This window comes from Candoia aspera, chromosome 2, assembly GCF_035149785.1.
Source record: "Candoia aspera isolate rCanAsp1 chromosome 2, rCanAsp1.hap2, whole genome shotgun sequence".
Lineage (NCBI taxonomy): Eukaryota > Metazoa > Chordata > Lepidosauria > Squamata > Boidae > Candoia > Candoia aspera.
In genome coordinates this window covers 7779048-7800913 of record NC_086154.1, presented here as the reverse complement: position 1 = coordinate 7800913, position 21866 = coordinate 7779048, and the positions used below count along the sequence as shown (strand labels likewise).

Here is a 21866-nt window from a genome sequence, read left to right as displayed (position 1 = left end):
TGCCCTCGCTTAGTGATGGCAATCCCGGCAATCCCCCTTGCTGTCCTGAAGTGAATTTTACTGGTCATTAACTTGAGCGCCCACCCCATCCAAGCCTCTCCGGACTTGGCCCCCCCAGCCCCCAACACTGCCTTCAACTCCCCCCACCCGCCCATCTCCCCCCACCCCGCTTTCGGAAGCCCTGCACCCTGCCTTGGGGGCGGCAAGCAGACCCAGAACCACGCAGCTCTGGGGTCCAAGAAGCCTCCGAGCCCAGCACGGGATGAAACTGCCACCGCCCCAGCCAGCTCCAGCCTCCCCCGCCCAGCCATGCGAGGCCTCCATAGCAAGCTCCAGCCTCCCCTGCCCGCGTTCGTTCACCCAGCTCCCTCCTCTCACACTTCCCCGCACCGACCTCCCACCTTTTCCCCCCGCCGCCGCGGGAGAAGCAGAAGCGCCTGGCTGCCTTTGCTGACTCCTTTTCGGGCCCAGCCTCTCCCCCTCCACGAGGCTCCCTTCGGAAGCTGAGGCTGTCTTCTTGAAAGCTCTCCAAAGGCCGTTCGGGTGACTGTGATGGGCTTTACATGGGGCTGCCCTTGAAGACCACCCTGAAGTTACAACTGGGCCGGAATGCAGCGGTGGGCAGCGGTGGGCCCCCCTGGGTTTGCCCACTCTGCCCCCTGGAGCATTCTCCCATTTGAAGTTAGATTAGACTGAACCCTGCTGGTCTTTCGTAAAGATCTGGCTTTCCTTTCAGACATGCGGGTCAGGAGGCAGCTAAGCCCATGAGCTGCATGGATTTGTGGCTGACTGGTTTATCCTTGGTACCCATTTTTCTTTTGGGTATTGCACGTATTGTCTCCTGTTCTTGATGTTTTTATTGTGTTGGCTGCTGAAAGTGGCTTAGGTGAGCTGGGCGGTCATATACTGCATGTTTAATAAATAAATAAATATTCTAAAAGTTTTGAATCAGTAGAAGAGGCTCAAATACTATTGAATCCTCACAAAATGCCTTGAGGTCTGCTTTTTAGGCTCTCAAAGATGGCCAGCTCTTGAGGGCATCTGGGAAGCTCAAAGGGAATGGGGATGAAAGGCCCCAGCCTTTTCACTCCTCCTTGCCCCCAAAGCATCCACTGTAAAATGGGGGAGTCGTCCCCATAAATCAAGGGTCTCCCTGCTTTGGGGCCACAGTGTCATATGGGGCACTTGAAGAGCAGAATGGGATCCCACAGAAACAGGAGAGCCTGGGAATCTGCCCTTTTGCAAGGTGACCAGGATGGCGGTGGCCGGCCAGTGAACTCCATTCCCCACCATGCCGGTTGATGAGGCTCAAAGACCCGTCACTTGGTCACCGCCCGAGGCAGAGTTGGATCTGAGGAAACGCACCCTTGGTTGCTGCAGCCACCAAGCCAAAACCAGACGGCCATTTTGCAGAAGATCAACTGCTGGTGCGAGAGAAACTTCTGGACACAGGAGCAAAGGGTCTGTCAACGGAGCAGACGGGAGCCACCCCAGTTCTCGCCCCTTCCAAGTTCACCTCGGTTCCCCCACTTCCCACCCCTCAAAGTGGAATCGGGGTCTCTGATCAACAGAGTGGGTAAAATCCCCCCCATTTCCAACCTCCCCAAACAGGCAGTAACTGAGGAGAGAGGAAAACAAAACCATTTATTTTCAGCAAACAATTCTGGCAACCTTACAATATGCGCGGTAAAGAAACGCTACATAAAGCAGAATCTCAAATGACTGAGCCACCAGGGTTATTCAAAGAGGGCAAGAAATACTTGAATGCTTATTAACAATATTCTACAGGAAACTGCAATTTCAAAGAGATGTATTTGCTTTCTTGACCGTGCAAAGCTGAACAATTAATCTGATGAATCAAAATCATCCCCCCAAAATCTAGGAAACGGCAGTGGTTAGGAGGGAAGCAGCCTGGCTGCACCGCTGCTCTCATGTTCCAGTTTTCTAAATTAGCCTAGAACAGTGTATGATTTCCAGTTGGTATACTGATTATTTGTTAAACTTTTGGATAATCAAATATATAATCCAATTAATTGGGCAACAGATTAATTTTTTAAAAGTTAACTATTTTTTATGGAAAAAATCTCAACACACACTTTTTTTCCATATAATTTTTATTAAGAATTTTGAAAAGAAGATAAAAACTAACATATAATATAAAGGTAAGAAAGGAAAGGGAGAAAACAAAGAAAAAGACAAAAGTGCAAAAAGAAAAAATGAAAATAGACAGTAGCAGCTTTCGATTTTCTTTACACCCATTCTAGGTACGAATGCAAAATTACCTCTTACTCTATGGTTACAAAAAGAAACTCTCTCTTTTTCTATTATCAATTTTTCCTAATCATCAAAACCACAAATCGTAAGTTCATTTTTTCTGTTTCAAGCAAAAAGTCTGTAAGAGTTTCCAGTCAGCCATAAACGTAGATACTGCCCTAACAGTCAGGAATCACGCAGAGATGAGGAATAGGTCTCTAGTGTTTATTACTGCTACATTAGACAGAAAATCCTAACAAACTGAAGAAGCGTGAGAAAACCCAGACGGGTAAACCCCAAAAGTCGAGGCGGGTCTGTTCTGTGTCTCTTTGAATCGCCTCTTAACTCCTCCGTACTACGCATGCGTTTTCCCCCCTGGATAGAGGCCTCCTCCTGCTCACCATCAGTACTCATGACAGATACTGTCTTTTCTCTAACCAAGGAAGCCAGTTTAGCCATCTCTGAAAATTCCATCATCTTCACCAACCATTCCTCCGTTGTGGGTAGTGCCAAATCTTTCCACCATTGTGCCTATAATAATCTTGCTGCAGTTATCACATATAAATACGAAGAACCATGACTTTTTCCCAGCTGTTTGTCCATCAATCCCAAAAGAAAAGACTCCATTTCAATTGTATCTAAGTTTTTAAGGTCCTCTGAATTAATATATGTATTTGTAACCAAAACTTTCTAGCTTTTTTACATGTCCCCCAAACAGGATAACAATGTCCCTTCCTGTTGTTCACATTTCCAACATAAATTTGAAGTACCTTTATACATTCAGGACAATTTCCCTGATGACATATACCAAGCGTTCAAAGCGCACTTCTGAATGAGCAGCTGAAAGAGGCATTTTCCCTTCCCATCAGTGGAGAGATGGTCCTGTCCAAGATGGTTTTTCTTGCAAGGCCTTTATTCTACATATAAGAGCAAGGCCTTCTTTCCTTCTCCAGATGAATCAACTACATTTCCTTTTCAGGGGAGGCCCTAGAATTCCTCCTTCAGATGAAAAAACCTTGATCATCCCAGACAAAAATCTGCATCAGGGCAATCATGAAACACCCAAAATACTTCCTAGTTACAGCCGGCTGGGAGGGCCTGAAGAGGTCCTCCTGAGAGAACAGCGTAATTCGGAAGAAGGTCGGTCGCTCTTCCTTCCTCTCTCCTTAGGGTGGGAATCGGCAGCCCCAAAGTTCTGCTACTGTACAAGGAGGGAGGAAAAAACAGGAGGGTCAGTTTGAGAGGAAGCCAAGATGAGGAAGCCCAGAGTCCAGGCTGGAGCAAAAGTGCTGATCCTCAAGGGAAGGAGCAGAATCAGCTGCCTCAAGAGAGGGAGAGGGAGATGGAATCTGCGGGGTGGGATTGTCTAAGTTACAGGAGGGGGTGGGCAGGGCTGTGAATGGCTGCTGGAGGCGGGCGGGGGGAACCCCCTTCACAAATTATAAACAGTATAGATGCCCCCCCTCAAATACACAAAATCCAATTTTAGTCCAATTATTTTGCCCTAAGAGCCGAGTGCAACAGGTTTCACGGCCTCCAGAGAGCCCAGGTCTTCCTTCAGCATCCGGAGGGTTGGATTCCCAGACGGACACAGGGAAAGGAGAGGCGTCTCCTCTCCATCCATGAGTGGAGGACATTCAGGAAGTCCTCTGCTGCTCCCTCCCTCCCCTCCCCTCCCCTCCCCCTTGCACTGGGGACCCTCTGATCTCTGCAGGTCTCTGAGCCTTGTGCATGCAAGACAATCAGATCAAGGGAGGGGCCCCGGTCTGGGCCCTGCAGCATGGCCAGCACCGCCTCCTGCTGTGGGGGGGGGCCCTTCCGGGAGACGAGGGGGAGGACAGGGTCCCTTCCTCCCCAGCAACAGGGAGCGTTCCCAGCTGCTGTCACCCACCATTTCCTTTAAAGTCAGGGAGGGAAAGTGGAAGCAGCCCAGCCTCCCCCAGCAGAAGGAACCCTGGGAGGAGGGGGACAGGCAGGCCACGCCCCAGAGCCCCTCCCACAAACTCCTCCTTCAATGCTGCAGATGAGCCGGAGAGAGAAGAGGGGTTCCCCAAAGGATCTTCACCATCGATGGGTCCCTTGACCTGAAAGCCCCCCCCTTCCCCCCAATCCAGCCCCCACCGGGGCCACTCACCTGCGAGGGTGCTGCTAAATGGCCTCCTTGCTCCCTGCATTGGAGAGAAAGACAAAGAGTGAGTCCCTCCCCTGTCCTGGTCCTCTGAGGAGGAGGCCTCTCTCTCTTCAGCCTCCGCAGCTTCAGGGACCCTCGGAGGAGACCAGGCTGTGCTGCCAGAACAGGCTCTAACCACTGGGGCTCAGGGCGCTTCTGGCGCTTTCCCGATTTCCCACCCCAGAGCTGGGGGCTCTTTGCTCCAAGGGGGGCCAGGCTCTGCCACGCAGGCTCTGGGCTGCCTCCCCTGCCTGAATGTGAGGCTGGAAATCCAACAGGGAGTTTCCCGTTCTCCTCTGCAGGAACAAAGCAGTGGGAGGAAAGTGAATTTTGTAACTGTGTTGGAAGGAATTAAGACCTCCCCCTGCCCTCCATGTTGTCTTCCCCCAGAACACTGTCTCCCTGCAATACTGCCTTCTCCTTGAGCAAGATAAAGGGTTAAAGGTTACAAAATAGAAAGCGTTTGATGCAAAAAGGCGATGCCAGATATTAATATGTAAAAGGAAGCCCAACTGTTTAGACAAAGGATTCCCTTCCGATTCAATCAGAAACCTTGGGACACAAAAGGCTGCTCATTCACAGATTTCAGCAGAGCCCATTCCGGGAGACCTTCTTCCCCAGCCCAACAGATCTCCATAATCCAACCACAAAAGATTCCCTCCAAGGAGAACATTCCAAGCTAGTAGACAAAGCCGCAGGGAACCCAGACATCGGGACAGGAAGCACCGAGAGCAGGGGGCCAAACCACAGAGCGCCCCCTCTCCGAAATCGGGTAAACTGCACTTTCCTCAAGTTCCTAGGGGGCAGGAACACCTTTGCATAGCAGCAGCCAGGCTCTCCTATATAAAGGGCTTGTGGGCAAAATACAGGTGTGGCCACCTTCCAACCAGCATACTCTGCACTCTGTACATGCTCTTGGGAAATAAACGTTCAACCTCTGTTCCAGCAACTGCCTGCATCTTTTCATGCCCAGCCCCAGACAAACCCTGGTAAGAATTCCTTCTAACAACTGTTAGAAATCAAGGAAGAGAGAGGAAGTGGGGAAAAAGGGAACCTGATTTTGTACAGAGTAAAAGGAGGAACAAGGAAAAAGGGAGAACAAAATTATTAAAATGGGAGGAAAAAGGAGACTTGGATAACTCCTTGGGACAAAGGCAAAAAAATCAGTAGTTTCCCTTAAGCCCCTCTTTAATGAGAAACCACTTTTCCAATCCCACACTTTCTGTTCATAGAACGATGTAAAATAATTTTAATTGTGCAAGAACAACTTGCCATCTAATAAACAGGAGAAACAACGTAATTCTCCCACCCACGTTTAAGATATTACACTCGGCGAAAAAGTGTCCACAGAAAGGGCAACAATATTGATTTAAATCTCAGTAGATTTATCTATCCTTGTTCCAATTCTATCCAAATAAATCCTCGTTTCCCCAGAACCAGACCCAGAGGGAACACAGGGAGCGGGTATTAGGGGGCCCTTTCACACCTGGGGGGGCTCTCCCTCTTTTCACCCCCCCCAGCACTCTTGCTAAGAGGCAGAGCGGCTCCCTCCGGCTTACCCCGGCCTGAACTGTCGGATCCTTTGTCACTTGCTGGAAAAGAGAGAAAAGGAGGAAGGAGGTCAGTCTCTTGGCTGGACAGGAAGAGCTGTAGAAACTCAGCCCCTTTCTGACACACACACACACACACACACACACACACACACACACAGGCACACAATGACAAGAGTTTCAACCACACTGCTTTATCTAAGAGACATAGGAAAGAATTCTTAACATTTATATATCTCCTTTCAATAGAGCAATACTTCAGCCATTCTACAGCCACAGGGTGCTGCTGGGGGGAGGACACAGATGGCTCCAAAGCTCCTTTTTCCCACCAGTTCATACTTGGTGAGCCTTGTGGTGGCAGACCAAGAGGAGACCCAGCTGGCACCTGCCAAGGCTCCTTTTCTCCTCAATTCCTTCTGGGTTCACTACTTTTTACGGAGCTTCCTGACCAGATTATGGCCAAGCCTTTCCTTTCCGCATACATAGAAAACAGAAGAGCTTCTCAGTCAGATGGACCTTCCGCCCAGCCGGGTCTTCTCACCTTCCTGAGCCTTCCGTGTCCCAGATGTTCCTCCTTGGGGTCTCCACTCCCAAGAACAGCCTGGCTGGAATTAAAGGGGACCCACCTCCCCCAGCTTGGTTCTTGGGGGGAAGAAGAAGGTAGCACAACTCTGCAGCTTCATGAGCTGCTTTTGTGTTTAGACACAAAGACACACAAACCCCTCAACTGAGGCTGCCTCTGATTCCCGCTCTGACTTGGAGATAAGAGGGAAAGAGGACAAATCACTAACTTGATGCTCCCTTGTAGCCATCTTGACGTATCTCTGCAAGGAAAAAGCTCAGTCAAAGCTAAGAATAATCCACCAGAGATCATCCAACCTCTCCCTCTGCAGGAGGAAAAGCCCCAGGAGATGTTTTCACAGTTGTTTAGTCACAACCTCTCCTGGCAACTACTTTGAACAGACACAGAAAGAGCTTCAAAATGCAAATGTATCCCCTGACTTGCCCCAAGAGAGACCTGCTGCCTCTGGGAGGGATGGAGGGAAATGGGGAAAGCAGCAGCAACAGCTGGGAGAGGAGGAGGATTTTCACTGAAATCCTTCTCTGCTGCTTTTTGACCAAAGCTTTTGAAAGGGACGGAACCGCGATGCCTCTTCCCAGCCAGAAGAAGGCAGGACTGTCCAAACCGCAGACTCAGCTGAGTCGAGACTGGAGTCCCAGCAAGAGGCCGAGATTTCGGATGCTCCCAAAGAGGGCTGGGAAAACAGGGAAAAGGGAGCCCAGAAGAAGCTCCCCAAAGGGGGGGACTGGGGAGGAGTCTCCCCCTCTCCCTTCACAGCCACCCAGCAAAGGTGGGACACTTACTGAGAAATACCAGGATCAAAGCAATCGCAGACACCAGGAGAAGAGCAGCCACAACGCAGCCGATGATGATGAGCCCCAGGTTGGATTCCGGAACTGAATTGGGAGAAAGAGCAGAGGATTGAAGGAGAACCCCAAACCATCGTTCCAAGTCAGGGAGAGACCTAACGCAGCCAAGGGACTACTGGGAATCGCCCAAGTTAAGAAGACTCAGGGCTCATCCTCACGTCCCTCGAATTGAAGACACCCTGCTAACCACGGTTAGCGGACGTGTCCTCGTGACTCTGCCTTGGTCTCCCACCAGCCCAGCACGAAGGCAGCCGACATTCACCTTTAGCTCTTCAGCTCAAAAGCAGCTGTTTGCAACCTTGTGACTCTCATCAGGTTAACAAAAATAAATTCAACAACACAATAATATAAACAAAATTAGTGAAACCTTAAAAACGTTTTTGTTCTTTTTATCAGCTGCCCCATTATGTCATGAATTTGAGCAGAATTGGGCAGCTCTGCATGCTAGCTTTTTTTCTTAAGCTTGAATCTTTGCATTTTATTATTTAAAGCAAAAGGGTTTATATCATGTGTCTTTTTTTTAAAGAGACAGTCTCATTTGGCTCATCTCTCGTAAGACTGCTCTGTTCCCCGGAGGAAAAGAAAGGAATGGTCAGGGTTCACCGAACTACGAAGCCCTGCCGTGGATTTGTATATAGGGCTTGAGAGAGAGGGTGGCAGGCAAGACACGAGGCAGCACCAGTGAGTCTGTGCAGGAGGCGGAGGGGCAACACCCCAGCAGAGGCAGGGGGAGAAGTCCTGCCTGTGCTGTGTCTGGGAAGGTGAGCTGGTTGGGAGGGGCGTGAGGACGAGTGGAAAAGATAATCTGTGAGATGATCTCATCAGAGGGAGGGGAAAATGTTTAATTCAAAGGTGGAGCTGGGAAAGCCTCATTCAGGGCTTTGCCTAGGTTTCATGTTCTTTCTTTCCCCAAGTTACTTATTCCTGATAAAGAATTCTTCTACAGTACATCCTAAATGGATTGTATTGAGGATTTCTAAGGTTAGGATTTAACATCCGGAATCATCACATGAATCCTCGCTTCTGCACTCTGTCGACTGGCCAGGAAGTGGCTGAACAGAAACGGTTCCAGTCTTGGCATCTGGAGCTTTTAAGTGCCAGGAAGGCAGCCCAGGAGGTGGGAATCCTCTTGTCTCTCACCCACCCCGGGGTTAGGGGGAGGACCCCAGGGAAGGCCTCCCTGTCATTCAAATCCACGCCCTGCATTCAGGAACGAGGGCGACAGACCTTGCCTGTCTTCTAGGTGGCAGCCCTCTGCTTATTCGAAAGATGCTGTCACAAACCCCACCACCACCAGCACCCGTTGCTCAAGGCTAGTCACGCGGAGCTCCTTCTATCCCCCTACAGAGGATTCGGGTTCTAGTCCCCGATCAGCCTTGCTGCTCTCCTGGGAACCTTTTCCAGTTGCTCTGAATCTGTATTAACGGGTGTTGCCCAGAAGTGGGCGTTGTCCTTGAGGCGGGCTCTGATCCTAGCAGAAGACAGTGAGAAAATCACCCTCATCCTTTGGAAGTTACAGTCTGTTTGATGTAGCCTAAAATTCCACATGCCTTCTTTGAAGGGACTTTATGCTCCTGGCTCATATTCAGTCTCCAATCAATCCCGATCACAAAATCTTTTTAGCAAGCCAAGTATCCCCCACCCAATACTTGCACCTTTGATTCTTGTTTCCTACGTAAAGAACATTGCACTTACAGGTAGTCCTCGCTTAATGACCACAGTTGGAATTGAATTTAGGTTGCTAAGCGAAGCAGTCATTAAGCGAATCCGACCCAATTTTATGACTTTTTTGCAGTGGCCAAATTGTGACCATCTGACCGTGGGGACACTGACATTCATAAGTGTGAGGACCAGTCATAAGTCAATTTTTCAAGCACTGTTGTAAGTCTGAACCATCACTAAAAGAATGGTTGTTAAGCAGGGACTACCTGTAGAATCATACAGCTGGAAGGAAGGAACCTAAGAGGCCAAATAATCTAACCATCTGCTTAAAGTATTCCATTAAGGTATTCAGACAGACGGGATTGTGCCTTTAATACGTGTAAGTGATGGACTTCAGCAGCACTGCTGGCTCTCAGGAAGGAGGGGGCGCATTCCAAGGAGGGCAGCAGGATAGGAGAAAACACAGTCCAGAGCTGGAACGTGGGAAGACCAAGAGGTTCAGAACAGCCCCGCCCTAGAGCCTTCCCAGGCCATTTCCCCTCAGGTTAGGTAGGGTAGCTTTAGTCTGGCAAGGTTCTGCCCTAACTGTGTGAGCAAATAAAGAACTGAAGTTTGGTTGGATTGATCCTCTGTTGTTCGTGGGCTGGGCCTGACATCAGTCTTGCCAGACTAAAGCTACCCTACCTAACCTGAGGGGAAATAACCTGGGAAGGCTCTAGGGCGGGACTATTTTGACTCAACTACAACTTCCAAATTATTAGGGGGGAGATGGGCAGTAGTACAAATTGGAGACATAAATAACATTAATTTAAAACGTAAACAAAGAAATAAAGGCTTCCCACATTCTAGCTCTGGATCATGTTTTCTCCTATCCTGCTCCCCTCCTCGGAATGTGCCCCCTCCTTCCTGAGAACCAGCAGTGCCACTGAAGTCCATCACATTGCCTCCCCCTTCACAGACACCTCCCATCACAGGATCTCATTTGAGGTTTCCCATCCTTCCTGGACACTCTTTTCTTTCTAGTCTCTCTTCAATTTCATTCTGTTACCCGCAGTCCATTCTGAATTTGACTTCTTTCTTTGAGGATATGAGCTCACTCAGCCAGCTTTAGATCCCTGGGAATTTGAGAACTATTGGTTCTACCTATTCCTCCAAGGCATTAAAGGGAACGTTGAAGAACAGAGGACGCAGGGCTGATTCTTCTGGCACCCCATTTGACATCTTCAACCTGATGAGGAACCATCACTGGGCACACCTTGAGGAACATTTTCAAGCCAGCTGTGGATCCCCTTAATTGCTGGGCCATCCGACCTCATTTAATGAAGATGAAGCAGCTTTGGGCTGCCTCCAGAGGGAGCTCTCACTAGACAAAAGGCCTAATTTGCCACAAAAATTTAATCCCACGAAACATCCAGATGACCCTATCTTCTTTTAGAGATCACTTGATCTATCTGTTTTCTATTTCATTCTGATCAACAACAACAAAAACAAAATTTTAGGACTTCTAAATAAAAGAAAATCTGTTTCTGCTGCTCCTCTGCTGGAGGCTGCAAACAGGGGAGGGACGGAGGCTAAGAGAGGATCTAAGTCCATTTCATCAGGATTGGCCAACTATTCTGATGGGATTCTGTTGCTTCCTTTAAATAAGCAGAAGCCAGTTCTCTGGCCCATTCCCTGCAGGTCCACAAACCTCAAAAAAGGGAAAAAACAATTGATTAGAGCTCAAGTGAGCTCACATCTGGACACAGCTGGGGTCACACTTCTCTCCCACAATCCTCCAGCCTGAAAAAGAGCCAAGCCTTTCCCTCCCTGCCGCCTCTCACCCTTCACGGACACGTCCACAGGCTCCTGCAGGCCGTCATGCTCCACGTGGCACCGATAGCGGCCTCTCTCCTTGGGATCGATCCGGATGCTGAGCCAGTAGTGGAAGGTCCCGTCCGCGTTGGGGGCCACAGAGCCACGGAGGGTGTCCTGCAGCCAGACCTCCCCGTCCCTCCTCCAGGAGGCGTCGATCTCCTTGGGGTAGAAGCCGTGGACTCGGCAGACGTGCGTCTCCATCCCATCGTCGGCCTCCGTCCTGCTGCTCACCGTCACCACCGGGGTCTCTGCAGAAACGGCACGGCCGGAATTAACTCCGAGCCCCTCCTGAGCCTGGAAGGTGGAGGAGAAATCTGACGGGCAGGAAAGCTCCCACTACTTAGTTGTAATGCAGGGATTTAACACTCCACACCCGCAGCGCCTCCGAGAGTTTTAGGACATGCTCCAAATCTGGAAATGCTCAGCCACAAGGACTCCTGATTTTGAGCCCTTCCAGGGACTCAGTCTGAAAAACCTCCGGCAGCAAATTGAGGGTCCAAGGAAATTCCACAGGAACTGCTTTGAACTGTGACGGATCTTGGGCTGTTCCCTTCGGGGGAGGGATTCTGGAGCTGGTCTTCTAAGTCCCCTTTCAGAGAAACAACACAGAGGTTTCTCCCTCCCTTTTGGGCCCTCTTCCGCTCCCCCAGATCTTAGGCTGCTCCAGGCCTCTTTCCAAGAGACACAACCAAAATTTTGGAATCCGCACAGAAAAACTATTCTGTCTCTTGAAAGCAGGCAGAGAGAGGGGATGCAACGGAGGAGAGAGCCAGCACTCCTAGGGCAGGGAGGGGTTGCTGGCGATGGTGGGGGGATTCCCCCATGGAGCCTGATCTCACCCAGTGGATCCCGGAGGAATCAAGGAGCCCAGAGAAGGGGTGGAGCTGCAGGGGGAGGGGTGGTCTTGAGGGGAAAATAACAACAAACTCACAGGAAAAAAAAGGGGAAGAATATTCTAATGTGACCTGGAAGCCCTGTGGGGGGAAGGACTGTTCCTAAAGATGGGGAGGGGGTTGTTTTGAGGGGGGGAGTCACTAAGTCAGAGTTAAAGGACACATTTGAGGTTTAAGAGAAAGAGCCACAGAATCCTTGGATTTTTTTCCCCCTTGGGAAATAAACACCCCTCACCCTTGGTCTTTTTTGCCCAAGTGTGGGCACTGATGATGTCCTATCACTGGCGGAAGAGGTGCCCCCTAGTGGTGGGGGTGGGAGGTGCACTGCCAGTGGCCAGGGAGGGAGGGAGCCCCCTGTGGGATGTGGAGGGAAGGAGAGTGGCTGGGAGGGAATCAAGGCCATGAGTCACACGTGGCCACTCTTTGGCTAAAGGGGGTTTTGCTGAAGAGCCCCAAGGGGCCCTGTGGCCTCATCATGGGCTATGCACAGGACACCCCGAAGTGCTTCTGCTGCCTGATCCACACAGACCCCACCAGGCCCTGGATTCTGGCCTGCCCCACCTGCGGCTTGGGGGGCAGAGGTGGTGTTTCCTGCCCCCTTTAAGGGCTGCCTGGCAAGGGGAACCAAAGAGAGCTTCTTCCGGCGTCCTGGAGAGCTGCTGGGAGGGGAGGAGGGGGATTCCCTCCCTTGAGGACCAGGGACCCAAAGGGGGCCGAATGCGTGCAAGAAACCGGCCAGGGAGGAGGAGAGTTGGCCTGGGACCAGAGGCTCACCTGTCCTCAGCAGCGTCTCCTTCCCGTAGGACAGGTACTTCCCCAGCCCCTCAATGCAGATTTCCTCCAGGTAGGCCTTCTTTTGCTGATTATATCCTGGAATAGCGTCCCATTTCCTCTGGCTCATCTGGGCCTGGGGGTCGGGAGCCACCCAGGTGAGGGTCTCCTTGTCAAAGGTCATGAAGGTCCTCCCGTCGTAGCCATACTTCCAAAACCCTCCTTTGCTCCCGTCTCCTCTGAGCTCACAGCCAACCATCATTTGCACTGTGTGATGGCCTGAAAGAGGGACAGGAAGATGGTTTGAGGAGTCCTCAGGAGAGACAGACACCCCCCTCCCTGCCCCCAAATCACACTGTGAGGGTCTCCAGACCGGCTGCCCCCCACGTCTCCCTCCATGTCCTCCCTCCCCAAAGTCTCCCTCTGGGCAAAAGGCGGAACAAGCAGCGCCATCTTTGCCCTGGATCCGCAGAGCCCAAAGTCCTCCATCTGGAGGCTCAATGGGGGGACAAATGGCCGGAAGGGGGGCAAGGGGCAGAGGGGACCCCCCACCCCCATGACAAGCCCAACAGAGGCTCCTCAGAAGCTTCTTCCTCAGGAAAAGCCCCACATCTGCCTGGGGGTCCCCTGATCAGACCCCCACTGAGAGTTTCGCATTCATACACACCCAGGAGGGGGGGGTCTCGTTCCCCCCCAAAAGAATTTTATAGGGTCCAGTTCCCACAACCTCCTTTTCCCCAGAGAGAAGCCAACTGAGGGCCCTTCCCCAGTTCCTCTGCTCCGCAAAGGAAGGGGGGATGGTAAGGGGTCCCCAGCCTCTGCCCCTCCCTCCATTGCCCCCCAAAAGGGGGACCCTCCTAGACCTAAAGGAACAGCGTCCAGGGTTCCCACTTGTGCTAACCAGAAACAAACCATGGGTTAGTGCAATGTGGTAATGAAGACTTGAATGGCCACAAAGAAATATTTTCCTTAGGAACAGTAGCGAGCGGCCCAATTTCATTTGCGCATCCAAAGCGTTCTTGACGTTTTAAAGGGATTTGGAAGTTCAAATTGATTGGTACCAATCGAAGGGAAAATAGGCTGGGCTGAGAGGGTGGGACTGGCCGAAAGCCCCCCAGGGGGCTCACTCAACTTTTCTCCCTAGGCTTCTACTGCAGGTCCCCCTTTGAATTTCTGTATCTCCACCGTCTGCATCTCTCCTTCGGCTGGGTCTTCTTTTCTCCTTCCCAGGAGGAAAACTGGGGCAATCCCTGAGCCTTTCCTCCCGTTCTCAGGAAGGGAATCAGACGAGCTGAGCCAGAGAAGAAGCGCTCGGCCTCACTGACACGCTGAGCCTCAGCAGACCACCAGGCCCCGGTGGTATCACCCAAGGGTTGGGAAGGAGCTCAGAGCTGAGATTGGGGACTTTCTCATTAAAATATGCAACCCGTCTGTACACTCAGCCTCCATAGTTAAGGACGGAAGGTAGCCAACGTAACTCCGATGTTAAAGAAGGGCTCAGGGTGACAACAGAACATTCCAGAACATTAAGCATCCTGTGCGCTTAACATCTGTTCCAGGGAAGATAGTGGGCACTGCTATTAAAGACAGAATTGCTAAACATCTGGAGACACAGGCCTTGCTCAAGGATACCCAACATGGCGCCACTAACGGAAGGTCCTTTTCTAACGAATCTACTAGAGTTTTTGAGGGTGGTAATAACCATGAGGATAAGACTGGCCAGTAGACATCGTCTACTGCTGCTTTCAAAAAGTCTTCGATAAAGTCCCTTATCAAAGACTTCTCAGTAAGCGTAGCAGCCAAGGAATAAAAGCGCAGCTCCTCTTGTGGGTTTCCCAGGGTTTTGTCCTAGGACCGGTTCTTTTTAATAGATTTCTAAAGGATCTGGAATCGGGCATGACGAGTGGAATTTGCTGAGGACACTAAATGGTCCAGAGTGGTAGAAACACCAAGGGACTGCGAAGAGCCCCCGAGGTTCTCTGCACACGCGGGGGGTGGGCATCCAAACTGTAGAGGTTGGCCGATGGGATGCCCCCGGGGCCAAAAATCCTACCTGCTCCTATAAGCGAGTGGGATCAGAGCTGGCTGTCTCAAATGAGGGGATTGTGGACTAACGGTAAACAGTTCAATCAGGGGGTCGACACAGTGTGCATCCACTGGTGATGGTGGTGGGCCACTGGGAGAGCAGCCGGCTGAGCCTGGGGTCTGATCCAGCAGGGCCTTGCTTAGGCCCTTCTGTCCTCCACTTGGACAGACTCAGATGGCGCCCCAAATCTTCTGGGCTTCCCATCACCTGGCTGGGCTCCTTCCTCCTTTCTCCACCAGGTGGAGCTCTGTTCCCCTCAGAGGCTGGGAGGGGACCTAGAAGGGATCTGGGGAGACCCTCACTTAAATAAGGTTCCTTTAAAGGGAATCTTGTGCCCCCAAAGATGGCAGAAGGGGGGGCTGCTGAGGAAGGGCTTCCCCCCTTAAGGGCAGCCCCACCGAGAGGGGAGTGCAGGAGTCCAACCCTGATGGACCAAGGCTGGGGAGCCCCGGCAGCTCCGACCAGCTCAGGAAGGCCCCAAATGGGGGTTTCTTTCCTTTCTGTCCTCCTCACAAGATGGGACGGATGCCGGGAGGGGTCCTGCACCCCATTCATGAACCTCAGCCCCACTTGGCCTCCCTGCCCAATTCTTCCAACCGGAGGCAGAGAAGAGGGTCCTGGCCTTTGGGCCCCCCTCGCCCCTGCAGAAAGGGGGTGCCAGAAACGCTTCTCCTGGGATGGGGGGAGCCGGGGGGGATCCTGAATCCACACTTGGTCCCTCTTTTCTCTGGGGGGGGGGAGACAGACAGAAGGAGACAGACAACCAGCTTCCACCAAGACCTTCTTGGGACCCACCTGCCTTCTGTGGATGTGGGGGGGGGGACCTGCCATTCCCTTCCTCCCCCCCAGAAGGAGAACCATCAAGGCCAGGCCCTCTGTCTCTCCTGGGAGAGAATTGTGGGGGGGGGGCAGAGAGGAGATTTGGTCTGTTCTTTATCGCATTTTATATCACTCCTGGGCTATATAGTATATATATATTTACTTTTAAAATGTTTTCAGTAACTGTAATCTGCACAGAGAACTTTTGTTATGGGGCAAAGATAAAACACAAAAGATAAAAGAGTAATGTCTGGCCCTTTGTGGGGACGTGGCGTTTTCTTGGCAGACTATAGCGAGGCGTTCTTCCCCAGTCGTCACCTTCCCCAGCAAGCCGGGTGCTCATTTTACCCACCTCGGAAGGAAGGAAGGATGAAAGGCTGAGTCGACCTGAGCCGGCTACCCAAGAGAGAATCCAGATTCCGCTGGGATCGAACTCGGGTCGCGGGGAGAGTTTCGGTCGCAATACTGCCGCCTACCGCTTTACGCCACACGCTCCTTAATAAAATTATCTTAAGTTTTAAAAAATATATTTTTAAAAGAGCCTTTTTAAAAAGTGTGGAAGCGTCCTGTCCCTTGCGAAGGACTCCCTTTCTCCCCACTGCTCCTGGGGGGGGAATGTGGGGTAGGAGGAGCCCCCCGACCCATCACTCACCCTCGCTCTGGTTGTAGCGACGCCTCAGTTTCTCCAGGTTTCCCCTGAAATCCTCCTGAACACCACGCGCTATCTGGGTCTGAGTGTCCCAGTACTGGGGGTCCTCCTTCCCCACCTGCTCCACCCAGGAGACTCGAGGCTGCGCCTTCCTCTTGTTCCTGTCGTAGGAAATGAAGACTTGACCGTCCACGAACGCCAGACCAAGAAAGTGGGGCAGCCCCTGACTGGGGTCCGACATGGAGGTGAACAAATACTTGACGGAGTGCGAGGAGGAGCCTGGGAGGGAAACAGAGGGGCAGAGTTAGGGGGCTTCAGCTGAGGGATCCAATGGGGCACCGCAGGCCCCAATTTGAAGGTCTGGGGAGGAAGGAGGAGGAGGAAGACATCCCAGGGAGACCTCGGGGGGCAGAGGAAGAAGGGGAAAGGCGGGAGAGAGGATGGAAGAGGAGCAGAAGGCCAAGGGGGAAAGAGGGAGCGACCGAGAGGCAAAGTGGTGGCTTCTGGAGGCCCTGAAGGGTTGGGGGGCAGAGAGGTTGGGGGGGTGAGAGCGGAAGGGGAGGGGAGGCTGGGCCAGAGGGAGAGCAGCACCCCCAAACCCCATCTGCCCCCCAATGGTTCCCTCCCCCCTTCCAGCGAGGCCTCCCCCCACCCTCTCCGGGATTGGGGAGACTCTGCCCCACAGAAGCCGCCTTCGCCCCACAGAAAGGAGGGGGGTCCCACCCCCAGAAGCTCAAGAACAGCAGGAAACCCCACCTGGTCACCCCAACTTTCCATTCACTGAAAAAACCCAAAATGGATTGTTAATAGGTGCAGATTTGAGGGGAGATTTTATAAAATGGGGGAGGAAAGTGGGGAAGGAGGCACCTGGGTGAGGCCAGAGGCCGTGGGACCCTCGGGTGGGGGGCAAACCCAGACTGCTTGCCAGGGAGATGAGGCAGTCAAGGGGGGGTGAAGGGGGCGGGAATGGAGCCTGCAGCCCCCGGGGATCTTCCTGCTCGGCTCCCGCCTGCTGGGAGGTTCCCCTTCCAGGCCCGGAGCTGAGGCCCCTGAGCAGGGACTGGCTTTGACCCCAGGACTGAATGGGGCCCACCCTCATTCCACAGAAAATCTCACTGCTGATTGTCCCAAGATTCCTTCCTTTCAGCAATGCAATCCAGGCACTGAAACTGTCATTCCCAGATTCTTGCAAGGCACCAGGTGGACTCCAGATCAGGGCTTCTCAACCAGGGTTCCATGAGGTCACTGGGAGTTCCCTGGGAGATCATGAATTATTTAAAAAATTATTTCAGTTTTGGGCAGCTTCACATTAAAGAAGTAAGTTTCCTTCTTTATTTTTAGTTTAAGAATGCTGTTGATGCATATATACAGGCCTACCCATGAAATGGATATAATAATTTTTAAAGTTCTGGCCTATATTTGAGCCTGAATGTGCAGGGGTTCCCCGAGGCCTATTTCGAGGGTTCCTCCAGGGTCAAAAAGTTGAGAAAGGCTGCTCTGGACCTAAAACCCTTGGTTCACTTTCCAGGGCATGTTCAGGAAGCTGCCCTCCTGTCAAGGTCAGTCTCGCTTCGCAATAAGGCACGGACTCACTTAATAGGTATTAAGGATTTCCGCTTTATTGGAATGGTGGCTGACAGAACGAAAAACGGGAACGGGGTTGCGGTGGTGAGGCGCCCTGTTTATACCCTCTTGCGGGGTCCCGTGCTCCTCCACCCTTCATTGTCCCCAATCCCTCTAGATGGGCTCCTTGATGGCTGCGTGGGCGTTTTCCCGGAGTCTTTCCTTGTCCTCTTGGTTCCGGTGTGTCCTCCAGGGCACCAGGTGCGGCTTATCACTGCTTATCTGAAGCCCTTCTTTTCAGCTGTATATGAGTCCATGGGTGTGGGTGCTTTGGGTGCTTGGTTTAAGCACGGTTTTAATTATCTCCTTCTCCTTTTCCTTAATGATCATGATCCACGTTGTGAGGCTCTTTGTGCCTTGCAACGGGGTCATGACACCTCCTTCCATGCTAATCCCGCACTTTGCAAATCACCCTCGACATGCAGAAGCATAGCCTCTGCGTGTTGAAGAGAGCCACGGAGGTCATCTAGTCTAACCCGTTTAGCGCGGGAGCCCAATGAAAGCCTCTCTCTTCCCCCCACGATGGCCCCGGCCTCCGTTTGAGCCTCTCCAGGGAAGGGTGGCCCCAACTCTGGCCAAGGGGTTCCCTTGTCCAACAGCTCTTGCTGAAACATCCAAGCAGAATCTGCATCCCTTCCACTGAAATCCATCACTTTATGAATTATTTGTTTGGATCTGTTTGGATACAAACTTTGTTACGGCCAAAGAGCAGCACAGAATTATACCACGAGAAAAAGGAAATAGGACGATGAAGTATGGTTGTCCATTCAGTCCTGTCCAACTCCCAGTCACTTTGTGGATCGATGCTCTCCATGCCTTCCTATCTCTTACAGCGTCCTTTAGTTCCATCAAAGTCATTCCAGTGTCCCTGGAATGGTGTCAAGCCAGTGAGTCCTGGGGCGGCCCCTTCTTCTTTTACCACCGACCAGTCCCAGCATAATGGTCTTTTCGAGGGAGTCGGCTCACATAACATGACAAAAGTATGACAGCTTTTGTTTGGTGATCCTTGATCCTGCCGACATTAGTTGTCACAGACAGTAAACGAGCCACTTGAAATATTCAAGCTGGTTTAATCCATCAGAACTGAGCTTTAAATCAAATCACGTCTTAACCCCAGCTTTTCCTATCCTTCTTGCAGGAGGGGACAACTAATCATCATCACCACCATCACCATCATCAAAATCTTACCTTGCTTTACTCAAGAGCAAGTCATAAAAACTACTATAAAAACCAGTACAAGTCACAACTTAAACACACCAACCAGGAGACACCAAAAATAATTAGGCAAATATCAGAAACAAAGTATTTTGGATGTTGGGGAAGGCTGGTTTACTCCAGGCAGTCACACTGTTTCAGCTGCGTTTTTCAAACTTCATATGTCTGATAGGTTGTAAGTCACCCAGAGTCTTTTTGGAGTTGGGCAGCCTTAACAAATCCATTAAACAAATAAAGAAAGAAAGCAGGGGTGGTGGAGAGTCACAGCCATCACTGGGGACCTCCAAACTTTTTCCAGCCGCTCCAAAGAGAACATGTGCAGCTCAGGGTTCAGCTCCGGAGTCCTCGGTGCTCTCTGAGCTTGGCTGTTTGCTTGCAGACGTTTCACTGCCCAAATCATCAGTGCTGGTGAGGGTGGGGTTTGCTCCCTGTTTCTAGGCCGCAGCTTGCCCTGCCCGTGTTGGTGGTGGGGGGTTCTCTTTGGGACTTCCTTGACCGGGGTGTTGTTTTCTGCTTGATTTGTCTGTTTGACTGTTTGTCCCCTTGGTGCTTCCTTGCTGGTTTTCCGCTTGACTGTTTCTCTGGTGTTAACCCCTGCTTCTCTGGGCGTTGGCTGCTGGAGAGATGCCTTCTGGTCTTTCTGCTTCCTTCTTAGCTTTCTTTTTGTCTCTTTTGAATGCTGCGTAAATGTGATTTATCTCTGTGTGTCTATGGATGGCTGAGGTGTCTGGAAACTGAGCATCCTAGACCAAGCTGAGTCCACAAACGCCCGGGAACTCTTGGTCGCTCGGCACCAGGCCCAAGGAGAGCAAGCTGCCGTACTCAGGGGCGAGGTGGCAAGAGCAGGCAGGACTGCAAGCGAAACTTCCTTTTCCAGAAACGGGGCACAAGATGCAATCCTGCACAGGCTCGAGATACAGAGCTACGGATTCTGGGTCTTTTCCCCAGTGGGACTGGGGTCTCGAACGGGTTCAGCGAGGGACTAAGGGGGCAAAACCCTCATGAGCTCTCAGCGATCCACTCCTGCTTTGCCCCTCTCTCTGACTGACTGTTCTCACTCGTTGCATATCCCGCCCGCTCGCGTCTAGTGCCAAGCGTCCAGGCATTCCCGAGCATTTCGGTTTTAGCCTGGTCTTTTAAAATTAGGCCTAAGAAACATTCATGGAATGTGAGCATTTTCCCAGCTATGGACCATAATCGGGTATAACTGCAGACAGTCCAGAAAAAGATAAAAACCAAAGCAGGGAAAAAGTGCGGCCGGTGTTGCTGCCTCCTCTTACGGCTCAAGGTTTCAGACATTCGAGTTAAGTTCGACGGATTTCGCTTTGCAGACCACGTTTCCTGGGGTAGAACTCCTGGACAGAACCTGTAAAAGAATCCCCTGGAATTGCCAATCAGGCGCTGCAATGCCTTGAGAGAACCTTCTCTTGACACACAGCAGTTCAAAAGAAGAATAAAATCAGGCTAAATACAGAAGGTGATCTCCACTTGCAACTGTTCTCCAAGGAAAAGCCATCACATTCCAGTCCTTCAACACTGACCGCTTTGTTAAACCTTTAACCTCCCAAATGACTGTAAAACTCAAGAGGTTTTATTTATGCGTCCAAAATCCGGGACCCATAACTCCCGTGGGAATTAAATTTGGCACATTTATTACAACATTTTATGACATAACACAAAATGTCAAAAACATTTTCTGTGGTCAACCCCTGATCAGTATGAAGGACAGGGGCTGTTTTCAAGCCAGAGGTATCTCTGAATATCTCCCTGAATTTTTAAGAACTTTCCCAGTGAAGCAGCATTTCCGGGATGCGGGATATGGGGGTTTGGGACGGGGGTGGGAGAATCGAGGACAAGGTGAAAATCAAGATTAAGGTTCTTTATGAAGACGATTCAAGGAGCGCTTCTCCGTTGCCTCAGCCTGCTGCATTCACACGGCAACCTTAACCCGATCGCTCAAGCGCACCAGCCTCCGCGTTTGCCAATACACGGAACCGATTCGAGAGACGGGCCGGGTCCTCACAGCACCAGAAGCCAGAAAGAGCAGCAAAGCCACCGCCGAAGGGAGGTCATACGACCCAAGCTGAGCGGTCGTGCGAAGGCAGCCAGGAGCTTTGTGGACCTGACCTGGTCACGGGAGACGCTGCCTTAAGACAACCCCCACTTCGAGGGACGGAAAGAAGCGCGCTTGGGCGCTCAGGTAGACTTGGCTGACATCTGGAGGGGGGACCCTTGTCCGGTTCCCAGAGTGGCCCTCCGTGGCGGGGGGGGGAGCGGCAGCAGGGCCCCACCCACGCTTTGGGGCCTGTTCTGGAAGGAGCGGGAGGGGGAGCGGACTAGAAAGAGGACCGAATCGGGATGCTATTTCTGGGGGAATCTTTTGGGGCAAGAAGAACAGAGAGAGAGATTCCCCGGACGGATTCCCACCGGCAGAAAAAGGGGCCGGAACCCCCGACGGGACTCACCGAAGCCGCTCTCCAGCAGGGCGACCGCCAGCAGCCCCAGAAGCAACGGGGGCGCAGGGCGCAGAGCCATCCTGTCCGCAGACCTTCACCTGCGCCAGACCTCCTCCAGTTCCGGGGAAGTAACGGGGCGCTCCGCGTGATCCACACCGCAACAATCCAGGGCGAGCCGCGATTGGCCAAGCTTAACCAATAGAAAAAAAGGATTCCGATGCTCTCTATGGTTGCTGGGCAGACGGCCAGGCGCAACCTACCGGGGAGGCGGGAAAAGGCAAGCGAAAGCTCCCTGGGCGTCGCCCTTCGGGAAAACCCCTCGGGGGATGCCGCGTCTTGGGGGAGGGGCGGAACTGCGGGCTCGGAAGAGCGGGGGGGGGGTCATCCGGGGGAGGGGGGAGGGGGGAGGGGGCAGGCCAGGGGCCGGAGGG

The 21866-nt window shown here is 51.9% G+C and overlaps 1 protein-coding gene across 1 annotated transcript; it reads right to left on the bottom strand.

Moving 5' to 3' along the window:
• Positions 1–3148: 3148 nt before the first annotated feature.
• On the bottom strand, positions 3149–21556 carry LOC134488877 (H-2 class I histocompatibility antigen, Q9 alpha chain-like). The gene is made up of 9 exons (XM_063291217.1): positions 21445–21556; positions 16145–16420; positions 12591–12866; positions 10890–11171; positions 7339–7431; positions 6765–6797; positions 5983–6015; positions 4388–4421; positions 3149–3451 (listed from the first exon to the last, which is right to left on the bottom strand). The coding sequence occupies exons 1-8, from the start codon at positions 21512–21514 to the stop codon at positions 4402–4404; spliced, it is 1083 nt and encodes a 360-aa protein (XP_063147287.1). The 5' UTR covers positions 21515–21556; the 3' UTR covers positions 3149–3451; positions 4388–4401.
• Positions 21557–21866: the final 310 nt, after the last annotated feature.